General features: G+C 44.1%; 1 protein-coding gene across 4 annotated transcripts in view; it reads left to right on the forward strand.

Annotated features, from left to right (window-relative positions):
- Positions 1 to 4,688: 4,688 nt before the first annotated feature.
- Positions 4,689 to 12,040, forward strand: part of LOC147117264 (maternal DNA replication licensing factor mcm6-like) — an 88,779-nt gene continuing 81,427 nt past the window's right edge. Inside the window, exon 1 of one of the 4 annotated variants that reach the window (XR_015078406.1) lies at positions 4,689 to 4,834. Coding sequence is in view for 3 of the 4 variants with exons in the window: in XM_085988085.1 (XP_085844211.1) it covers positions 4,734 to 4,834 (101 nt within the window). In the remaining variant the exon portion in view is untranslated. The remainder of the gene's footprint in view (positions 4,835 to 12,040) is intronic. The other 3 variants (XM_085988085.1, XM_085988083.1, XM_085988084.1) reach the window with 3 other exon arrangements.

The raw sequence follows: 12,040 nt of genomic DNA on the forward strand, positions 1-12,040 counted from the left end.
GAAAAATGGGGCTAATCCTATTTTCTGCCTGTTAACTACCTGTTATCGGGCAGTTAATAGGCTTTAATCCCTTCCCGCCTTCAAGGAGATGGGACCCGGGGCAGGACGGCTTCCCGCCTCCTGGCAAGGCACGGAGGTGGGTTGGGGAGGGTTTGTCACCCACCCCTAAATTCTGCAACTTTCCCGGCAGTCCCGCCTCCATACCCGCCTCCTCGGGGCTGACAAAATCCAACCCATTGTGTTTGTGTGTATTTTGTGGTCACTTGTGTCTTGAAGCATGTTCAGTCTAGAGTATTTTTGGAAAGGCTGATATGATAATCTTCTTATGAATTCAAGCTAGGATCAATAGCATTATGTCTACCCTGACATAGCCAGGTTATGTTATGTATTCCTGATAATACAAGTAGGCGTTGAACTTCCAGAAATATTTTCTACTAACAACTGAACTGGTTCTATTGATGGAGATTGGCTGGGGAATGAGTTTGATTTGCTATGTTGGCTGTCAGAAAGATGACAGTACATTAAGAATTTTTAAACAGAAATTAATTGGAACCTAATTCGAAGCTAATGTTATACCACTATTCAAGAAAGGGGAGAGGGATAAACCAGGAAACTACAGTTCAGTCAGCCTACCATCGGTGGTGGGAAAGTTATTAGAAACCATTATCAGGGACAAAATAAACTTCCGTTTGGAAAGGCATGTGTTAACCAAGGACAGCCAGCATGGACTTGTTAAAGGTAAATTGTGTCTGACTAACTTGATTGAATTCTTTGATGAGGTAACAGAGAAGGTTGATCAAGGTAGTGCAGTAGATGTTGTATATGTGGACTTTAGGAAGGCATTTGACAAAGTGCCACACAGGAGGCTTTTAAGTAGATGGAAGCCCATGGAATTAAGGGGAAATTGATGCTATGGATACAAAATTGGCTCAGTGATAGGAAGCAAAGAGTGGTGATGGATGGATGTTTTTCAGACTGAGAGGTGATTTGCAGTGGTTTTCCACAAGGGTCCGTTTTGGATCCATTACTCTTTGCAGTTTTTGTAAATGACCTAGACTTGTGTGTGGGGAGCAGCATTATGAAGTTTGCAAAGTTAGCAAAGTAGTAGATCATGTTGAGGATAGTTATAGGCTTCAGGCTGACAGAAACAAGATGGTGAAATGGGCAGAAGCATGGCAACTGGAGTTCAATGCGGAGAAGTGTGAAATGATGCACTTTGGGAGGACTACTATGGAAAGACATTATACTATAAATGGCATGATTTTGAAAAGTGTCCATATATATAAATCCTTTTCTTCTCAGTGGAATATTTTTTTTTTGGAAGTTGTAAAATAACTCCTTAAATGTACACCACTGATCATGTATCGTCTTACCCTTTAATCTATTTTCTTAATTAATTAAAAAATGTCCTAGTAAAGGATCCCCTTGGAATGAGTGACCATAACATGGTTGAATTCCATATTCAATTAGAGGGTGAGAAGTTTGGATCTCAAACAAGCGTGCTAAGCTTGAATAAAGGAGACTATGAAGGTATGAGAGTGGAATTGAGTAGAGTGGATTGGGAAAATAGATTAAATGGTAAGACGATACATAATCAGTGGTGTACATTTAAGGAGTTATTTTACAACTTCCAAAAAATATATATTCCACTGAGAAGAAAAGGGTGTAAAAGAAAAGACAGCCATCTGTGGCTAAGTAAAGAAATTAAGGATAGTATTCGAATAAAAACAAGGGCATATAAGGTAGCCAAATCTAGTGGGAGGATAGAGGATTGGGAAAACTTTAAAAGACAGCAAAAAATAACAAAAATATTGATTAAAGAAAGGGAAGATAGATTATGAAAGTAAATTAGCAAAAAATATAAAAACAGATAGTAAGAGTTTTTATAGTTATATAAAAAGAAAAAGGGTGGCTAAAGTAAATGTTGGTCCCTTAGAGAATGAGACTGGGAAATTAATGGTGGGAAATATGGAGATGGCAAAAACACTGAATGAAAATTTTGTATCAGTCTTTATAGTAGAGGACACTAAGAATATCCCAACACTGGACAAACAGGGGGCTATAGGGGGGGAGGAGCTAAACACGATCAAAATCACTAAGGAACTGGTACTCGGTAAAATAATGGGACTCAAGGCGGATAAATCACCTGGACCTGATGGCTTACATCCTAGGGTCTTGAGGGAAGTGCCGGTAGGGATTGTGGATGCATTAGTAATAATTTTCCAAAACTCCCTGGACTCAGCAAAGGTCCCGGCAGACTGGAAAACTGCTAATGTAACACCCTTATTTAAAAAGGGCAGTAGACAGAAGGCTGGAAACTATAGCCTAACATCTGTGGTAGGTAAAATTTTGGAGTCCATTATTAAGGAGACAGTAACAGGACATTTGGATAATCATAATTTAATAGGACAAAGTCAGCATGGTTTTATGAAGGGGAAGTCATGTTTGACAAATTTGCTGGAGTTCTTTGATGAAGTAACATATCGGGTGGATAAAGGGGAACCAGTGGACGTAGTGTATTTAGACTTCCAAAAGGCATTTGACAAGGTGCCACACAAAAGATTATTGCTTAAGATAAAAAATCACAGGATTGGGGTAATATTCTGGCATGGATAGAGGATTGGCTATCTAACAGAAGGCAGGGAGTCGGGATAAATGGTTCATTCTCAGACTGGCAATTAGTAACTAGTGGTGTTCCGCAGGGGTCAGTGCTGGGTCCCCAACTCTTTACAATCTATATTAACGATTTGGAGGAGGGGACCGAGTGTAACATATCAACGTTTGCAGATGATACTAAGATGGGAGGGAAAGTAATGAGTGAGGAGGACATAAAAATCCTGCAAGGGGACATAGACAGGCTAAGTAAGTGGGCAGAGATTTGGCAGATGGAATACAATACTGGAAAGTGTGAGGTTATGCACTTTGGCAGGAAAAATTGTAGAGCAAGTTATTATCTTAATGGCAAGAAACTGGAAAGTACTGAAGTACAAAGGGATCTGGGGGTCCTGGTGCACGAAACTCAAAAGGTTAGTATGCAGCTGCAGCAAGTGATTAAGAAGGCCAATGGAATGTTGGCTTTCATTGCTAGGGGGATAGAATATAAAAATAGGGAGGTATTGCTTCAGTTGTACAAGGTATTGGTGAGACCGCACCTGGAATACTGCATACAGTTTTGGTGTCCATACTTCAGAAAAGACATACTTGCTCTCGAGTCAGTACAAAGAAGGTTCACTCGGTTAATCCCGGGGATGAGGGGATGGACATATGAGGAGAGGTTGAGTAGATTGGGACTCTACTCATTGGAGTTCAGAAGAATGAGAGGCGATCTTATTGAAACATATAAGATTGTGAAGTGGTTGGATCGGGTGGATGCGGGGAGGATGTTCCCGATGATGGGTGAAACTAGAACTAGGGGGCATAGTCTTAGAATAAGGGGCTGCTCTTTCAAAACGGAGATGAGGAGGAACTACTTCACTCAGAGGGTGGTAGTTCCATGGAATATGCTGCCCCCAAAAGCTGTAGAAGCTACATCATTGCATAAATTTAAAACAGAAATAGACAGTTTCCTAGAAGTAAAGGGAATTAAGGGTTACGGGGAGCGGGCATGAATTTGGACATGAGTCTAGGTTCGGATCGGACATGGCCCTGTGGGTATCGGAGCGGGCCCAGGGGCCGTGTAGCCTGATCCTGCTCCTATTTCGTGTCTCTTAATTCTGTTAGATTCAGGAGATGGTTCTGTGATAGTAGATTGGCGGTTAGGATCAGATCAGCCATGATCTTATTGAATGGCGGAGCAGGCTCGAGGGGCCGGTTGGCCTACTCCTGCTCCTATTTCTTATGTTCTTATAACTAATTGTTAGTAGCCACAACATTTCTGATGCTAAACTACCTTTAAATGACTGAATTAAACTGTTGCACAATGTCAAACTGATAAAGAAGCAGTGAAACAGCACTAACCTGACAACTGCGACTTATTACTGAGGATGCCTTTAAATACCGCCCCGGAGCTGGCATCTGCCTGCTTGACTCCCCCTCTCCCTGTCGCTATCGGGGCGAGGCGCTAAGGTAGGGCGCGAAAATGAATTTGGCAGATTGGGTGCCCAGCACTGACGTCACGATGTGCCTGGCGGTGAGGTCCCCAGCGGTAACTGGTAGTGGCGCCACTGGATTCGCCTCGCCCCGGCGCTACTGCAACAGCACCCCGTTAGTGCCCCCGCCAGGCGCTAATGGGAGGTGCTGACCAACTGAATTTTCCCCCTTTATGTTAGCTTTATAATAATTTAGAACTCATTGTTTGTGCTCCTTTAAAAAGGGGGCACTTGGGTTTCCTCTTTGTTTAAACCAAAAAATACATGAAACAAATACACTAACAAACAGTCCAATAAACCCCGAAACAAAACTTAACCAATTAAATTAAAGTTTGGTTGTTTAAACCGACTACGCACTCCAGTCCCCGCGGCGCCCACCGGTCACGAAAGAGCTCGAGCTGGGCACTTGGGTTTAAAGGTTTCAGATTAATGATGAATCAACATAATTGATTAACCATAAGAGTTGAGGTTCCCGCCCTATTGGCCAGTGACCACGCACTTTCAGTTACGTCACAATCGGTCTTCCAGCTGCGACCAATGGGTTTTCGCGGGCAGGCAGGAGCGTTGCCGCGGCGGGAGGTTTGAAATGGGGTTCGGCAGGGCAGCGCTGATGGTGTGTGGTTTCAGCTGTCTCTCTGAGAAGCGATGGACGTGGGCCAGGATCCGGCAGTTAATGCTGCGAGGCAGCAAGTTAAAGACGAGTTGGCTGAAAAATGCCAGAAACTCTTCTTGGAATTTTTGGAAGTGTAAGTGAACCGAAAGTGGCTGAACCTGGTAGAGGGTAGTTCAGCAATTTAGGACGTTACATTTGGTAAATTAAAATTAGGACACGTTTTTAATTTCAAGATCTTGTGATATTTTACAAATACATAAATTCTATTAATGCAGCGGGCAGCTCGTATATGGTCACTTTATGGAGTTCAAGGCTAGTGCTTTTGTGTAATTTTTCATGGACGATAGCCATAATTATGACACGAAGTTATTAATCACCAAACGTGATATCTAATACAGGAGAGTTCAGTGACATGACGGTAATGTTCTGCTCGCCTGGTGTAGTTAATACATTATTTAAAATATTGTTCTACACCTAAGAATGTAGGAACATGGTTTTAATAGGAGCATAATACTGTAGTGTGCTCTACAGTAATTCTTTAGTAATGGTGGTTAATTGCAATTCCAAGGTCAGTAACTAATTAAAAAACTGAATTCTTTAAAGTTTTCACCAATTTCAAGTGAGGAATCATATTTTGTACCCTGTTCGATATAGTCTTTAATTGGTAGCTAGGTTGAGCAATCTATATTCAGTCCTATTCCACTCTGTCAAAATGCTTCCATCTTGAAGTGCTCTGAAACATTCTTCTATGCAAGGGGCGCTTCTATGAATGTAAGGAGATTGTTGTATCTAATCTTGCTCCAGGTATTTAAATCTCAGCTAAGCTCCAAAAGGTTAGAATTGGGTAGGTGACCTTAAAGGAATGTAACTGTTCAACGAATGAGTGTTGCTCTAAATCTTTAGAATTAAAATGTATTAGTGGAATGCAGTAATAATTATAGGACAAGATAACTTTACAAGTTTTTAAAAAATGCTTGCTTTACCAGTGGTGGCTGTAATTATGTGTGAGGTAGACACAAAAGTAAAGATTGACATTAAATCTTAGACCAGCAGAAAATTGAGAGAAGCATCTGCTTTGTAAGTTTTTAGCACCTCCTTGGCATTGAAACACCCACCCCATATCTGAGAAAGGACGTGCATGTCTTGGAGGCGGTGCAACAAAGGTTCACTAGATTGATCCTTGGGATGAGAGGGTTGTCCTATGAGGAGAGATTGAGCCTATACTCTGGAGTTTAGAAGAATGAGAGGTCATCTCATTTGAAACATAAGATTCTGAGGGGGAATTGACCGGGCAGATGCTGAGGTGGTTTCCCCTAGCTGGAGAGTGTAGAACTAGGGGGCATAGCCTCCGGATAAGGGGTCAGCCATTTAAGACTGAGATGAGGAGGAATTTCTTCACTCAGGGTTGTGAATCTTTGGAATTCTCTACCCTAGAGGGCTGTGGATGCAAGTTGAATATATTAAAGGCTGAGACAGATAGATTTTTGGACTCTAGGGGAATTAAGGGGTGTGGGGATCGGGTGGAAAAAGTGGAGTTGAGGGCGAAGATCAGCCATGATCTTACTGAATGGTGGAGTAGGCCGAGCGGTTGTATGGCCAACTCCTGCTCCTAATTCTTATGTTCTTCAGTTCTTGTGTTGTTTAACCCTGGTGTTGTTTCTGTATTTTTTCTTCATTTTTACATTAAGATTTGAGGAAGAGTTCTTTTAAATGCTGGGTCTTTAAAAACAATTTGTATTCTTGAGTTTTTATAAAAACAAGAAGCATCTGAACAAAAGGTGGTTAATATGCTAAATGACATTGTTTATACTCTGGGGGAAACAACTAAGTGTGTAGTAACCTGGGAGGTTATGAGTAACCTGATCCACCAGGTGGTGCTGTGGCAATTGCTCTCCTGAGTTAAGTCTGATCTGTATTGTTGTACTCTTTATTTATGCTGCCTCATGGCAGAAGCTTTTATGTGCAAGGGTTGATTAAACCATGTTAAGGAGTTAACCGGTGTCCGTCTCCATCTATGGCCACTTCAAGATGCCACATATGGCGACGAGGATAAAGGACGGAAGAGTTTTGGAGTATTCGGAAGAGGTGCTTGGGTTGGTTAGCAAACTAGTTGGAAAAGCACGAGGCTAGGCCGCGGGAGTCGAAACGGAGTTGGATTTTTTGGCTGAAGTGACCGGACTCCAAGGATGGCAGGAACGGTAGGCTCCGTGGTACCTTTTGACAGCAAGTCGCAGTCTTGGGAGGAGTATATTGAAATACTGAGCCATTTCTTTATGGCAAACGAGGTGGACAGTGCTGAAAAAAAATGGGCCATTTTACTGAGTTGTGTGGGAGCGCAAACCTATACACGGATGAGGAATCTGCTGAGCCCGGAGCGGCCAGGAGAAAAATCTTTTGACGAGTTGGTGAGTCTACTAAAGAATCATTTCAATCTGAAACCTAGTGAAATAATAGAGATGGAAATTCAATTCGAGGATTAGGAGGCCAGAAGAAAGCGTTACTGAGTATGTGGAGGAGCTTCGGAAGCTCGCACAGGACTGTAATTTTGGAAATGCGCTCAGTCATGTTAAGGGACAGACTAGTATGCGGAGTTAACGACGACAGCAACCTTTGCTGTGTACTGTCAGAAGAAGGATTAACGTTTGAGACGGCACTTAAAAAAGCACAAGCCATGGAGATGGCTAACAAGGACATTAAGGACTTAAACAGTATGAGCAAGGAGAAATGGAGTAAACCAGGGGGAGGAGCTGTTTTCAAGATGGAAGCTGGCGCGAAAAGTCCACCAGTCGGGGCGGGGGATTGCTACCGATGTGGCGGGATGAGCCATTATGCAAAGGACTGCAGGTTTGCAAAGGCAAAGTGCCACAATTGTGGAAAAATAGGGCACTTAAAGTCTGTAAAAGGGCAGTGAGTGAGAGAAGCAGTGCTAAAGGGGCAAAGCATGCTAAAGGGGGGAGGGAGAAGTACACAAAGCGGGCAAATTACATACAAGAGGAGGAAGAGCCTAGTGAGGAGGTTTTCACTGTATACAGTATAGACACTTCAAGGCCCAACGTACCCCCTCTCACTCAGTATTTGATAGTGAACGGAGGTCAAGTAAAGTTTGAGATTGTAACCATAATTTCGCAGACTGAGTACGCCAAGCTATGGGGGGAAGCAAAAGTACCAGAGCTAGGTACATGCCCCATTAGTCTCAAAACCTACACAGGACAGAAAGTGGACATTTTGGAGGTGGCCGAAGTACAAGTGGAACACAAAGGAGTCACAAGAGCTTACGGTGGTAGTGGTAGCAGGGTCAGGGCCAAACCTGTTAGGGTGAGGGTGGATCAGTGAGTTGAGTGTGTACTGGCAGGCAATGAATAAAATGGAGGACAGTACAGAGGCACTGCAAGAAGTGCTGATGAAGCATGAGTTAGTGTTCAAGGACGAACTGGGCACCTTAAGGGGAGCCACAGCCAAGATTCATGTAGCCAGTGATGCCACGCCTCGTTTCTTTAAACCAAGGTCGGTACCTTTTGCAATGAAAACCAAGGTTGAGGCACAACTAGATCGCTTGCTAAAGGACAAAGTAACAGAACCAGTGAAATTTTCAGACTGGGTGGCACCAATAGTCCCGGTATTGAAGCCCGACAGTAACGTAAGGGTGTGTGGTGACTATAAGTTAACAGTGAACAGAGTATCATCACTGGAACAGTACCCCATTCTGAGAATGGAGGACATGTTAACAATGCTCGCTGGGGGAGAAAGATTCAGCAAACTGGACATGAGTCATGCGTATCAGCAGATATTGCTAGATGAAGAATCAAAAAAGTTTGTCACAGTGAACACGCACAAGGGGCTGTTCACGTATGCCAGGTTACCATTTGGTGTCCGTTCTAGCCCAGCAATATTCCAATAGACTATGGAGGGCATTCTGCAGGGCATTCCAAAGGTGGCCGTGTACTTAGCAGAATGTCACTTCCTGTTAGCAGAATATCATCTAACAGGAAGTGACAATCAGGATCACTTAAAAACACTGGACAAAGTGCTACAGCGGCTGGAAGAGGTGGGGCTACGCCTGAAACACAGTAAGTGTAGTTTCATGGAGAAGGAAGTTACATTCCTGGGACATCGGGTGGATGTCACAGGCCTCCATCCATTACCAGGGAAAGTGCGGGCAGTGCAGGATGCACCTGCACCCACCTCAGTGACTGAACTGAAAGCCTATCTAGGGCTCCTGAATTATTATAACCGGTTTCTTCCAAACTTATCGATGCTGCTGGCACCCATGCACAAACTGCTGAGAAAGGAGGAGCCATCGCGTTGGGGGCCAGAGCAAGCGAAAGCGTTTCAGCAGTCAAAGGAGCTACTTCAGTCCAGCAGGGTGTTGGTGCATTACGACGAGAAGAAGGAGCTGATAATGTCCTGCGACACATCACCCTATGGAGTGGGGGCAGTGTTGGCCCACCGCATGCCAGATGGAGCAGAAAGGCCCATCAGGTTTGTTTCACGGCTGTGGAAAAAAACTATTCACAGCTTGATGGAGGGGTTGGCCATTATATTTGGAGTAAAGAAATTCCATAAGTACATATATGGGAGGAAGTTTGTAATCAGTACTGACCACAAGCCTCTTATTAGCTTACTGAATGAGATGAAAGCGGTGCCTCAAATGGCATCACAGAGAATAATGAGATGGGCAGTAATACTAAGCCTATGAATATGTGATCACGTACAGAGCCGGCAAGGAAAACGGGAACGCGGTTGCTCTCAGCCGCCTGCCCCTCTCAAAATCTCCTCGCAGTACTTCCCCCTGAGGAGCACGTCCTGATGCTGGATCAGGAGATCAGTCCCCTGATGACTTCAGCGCAAATCCAGGGCTGGACAGCCAAGGACCCCGTTCTGTCAAGGGTTCATGAGTATGTGTTGAAAGGCTGGCCAGATCACCGTGAGGGACCGGAGTTCGCGCCGTACAGACAGACAGCACGAGCTCAGTGTCCAAGATGGATGTGTGCTATGGGGAGCACGCATCATAGTCCCAGAGCGGGGACGCTCTACTTTGATGGAACAGTTGCATCAATCGCACCCAGGAATGACTAGAATGAAAGGACTGGCTAGGAGCTACCTGTGGTGGCCTAACTTGGATGCTGAAATTGAGTCAAAGGTAAAGTCATGCACTATGTCAGGAACAGAGGAAAGCGCCTGCCGGGGCACCACTCCATCCCTGGGAGTGGCCCAGCAAACGCTGGAGGAGAATTCACATAGACTATGCGGGACCTTTTATGGGCAAAATGTTTTTGGTGCTGGTTGACGCTCACTCAAAGTGGATCGACGTTTATCCAGTGAGCTCTGCAACGACTGATGCCACACTGAATTGTCTCAGGAACAGTTTCAGCACGCGTGGTATTCCAGAAATGATTGTATCCGACAATGCACAGTGTTTCGTTAGTGAAGGGAGCAAAGAATTCATGGTAAGGAATGGAATCACATGTCACCTCGGCTCCATATCACCAGCCTCAAATGGGTTAGCCGAGCAAGCCATGCAGACTTTTAAGGAGCGCGTGAGGAAGAGCTCTGGTGACACCCTGGAGACCAAGCTCAATAGAGCCTTGTTTAGTTATCGTATAACACCCCAAGCTACCACGGGGCTTTCTCCGGCTGAGTTGATGATGGGGAGAAAGTTGCGGTGCACATTACACCTGATAACCTTGCTTTTGAGATCTGGGTGTGAGACAAAACAAACAAACCAAAAAGTGTACCATGGCAAACATACTAAAGCTCGCCATTTCGCCATAGGGGACTCTGTGTACACCCGGAACTTCGGTTATGGACCTAAATGGATACCGGGACTAATCCAGGACATTACAGGATCTGTGTCGTACTCCGTCTTACTAGGGGATGGTCGAGGGGTTTGTTGGCATGTGGCTCAGCTTTTCAGCCGGCAGCAGGGGGAACTGCCTCAGATGGAACAAAGGGCAGTAGAGGAGGCTGTTCCAAGACCCAGCACGGCTTATAAGGTGCCAGTGGACACTGGTACTGCCAGGCCACAGCGGGACAGAGTAACATCAGAGACTACTCCAATCTCAAGTGCAAATGAATCTGAGAATCCACCACAAGTGGAATTAAGACGTTCACAAAGGATTCGCAAGCAACCCGAAAGACTTATACAAACCTGTTAAATTAGTCAGGGGTTAACCATGGTTAGAGCATACTGGTTAATTAAAACGTAGTACCTATTAAGGGTTATTGTTTAAGAATTGCATACGGCAATCTTAAGGGGGGAGGAGTGTAGTAACCTGGGAGGTTATGAGTAACCTGATCCACCAGGTGGTGCTGTGGCAATTGCTCTCCTGAGTTAAGTCTGATCTGTACTGTTGTACTCTGTTTATGCTGCCTCATGGCAGAAGCTTTTATGTGCAAGGGTTGATTAAACCATGTTAAGGAGTTAACCGGTGTCCGTCTCCATCTATGGCCACTTCAAGATGCCACAAAGTGATTTGTTAGCTTGTTTGTGTATTTGGAAAGACACCACTCATCTTTGTGTTGAGGCTTTTAAAAATGGAACACAAACAGCATAGTCCTAATGAGTTTGAAAAGACAGGAGGAGATGCAGAGGAATTCTTCTATTGAAGTCAAGTAAGATGACCATCAATATGGGAAGGCATGGCTTGGCATTTGTCATATTGCTACATGAATACAAGTTGTAACAACTGAACTAAGGAATTACTGTCATAACTGGTCTGTTTTTTTTCATCTTGCTGTGGAATAAAGCAGCTTCTTGGTCTGTCTACAGAGAGATTGAAGAAATACATGTGTGAAAGGCATGGCGATCTAGTCCATTTTAATCTCTCACCTGAAGGTCTCCGATTTGTACAAGTAAATATAGAGTGGAGAGTTGGCACCCATCAAAGTAAGATGCTCAGACCAGTTGTGGGAGTGACTGATGCCACTGAACCCAGGAAGGTATGGTGCCTGAAGCAGATCTGAATTAACACCTGGGCAATGTGCCTTTACCATGTACAAGATCACACTCCGATCTTGGGAGTGTGGGCTTGCCTATGAGTGGTCCTTGGCGCAGAACAATAGCTGGTGCACTCAATCATAATGATGTGCGAAGCATCTTGCCAGCTGACCAAAAATTGACTCTTCAAATTATTAAATTTAAAAGTAAGTCAACAATTGCAAATGGTAGTGCTTAAATTTATCTGCGTGAGGTGCAGATTCCAAGCTGGAGTTACCCTAAAGAAAAAGGAAAGACTGCACTCATTTAGAAGTGCTTAAACCAGCGGCTGCAAAATAGTTACGAAGCCTGATAAGAAATACTAATTTGAGCCTGAAAACGAGGAGCATCATTGCAAGCTTA

Source organism: Somniosus microcephalus, chromosome 5, assembly GCF_052327205.1.
Source record: "Somniosus microcephalus isolate GS21.2 chromosome 5, FLI_Smic_1.0, whole genome shotgun sequence".
In the NCBI taxonomy this organism is placed as follows: Eukaryota; Metazoa; Chordata; class Chondrichthyes; order Squaliformes; family Somniosidae; genus Somniosus; species Somniosus microcephalus.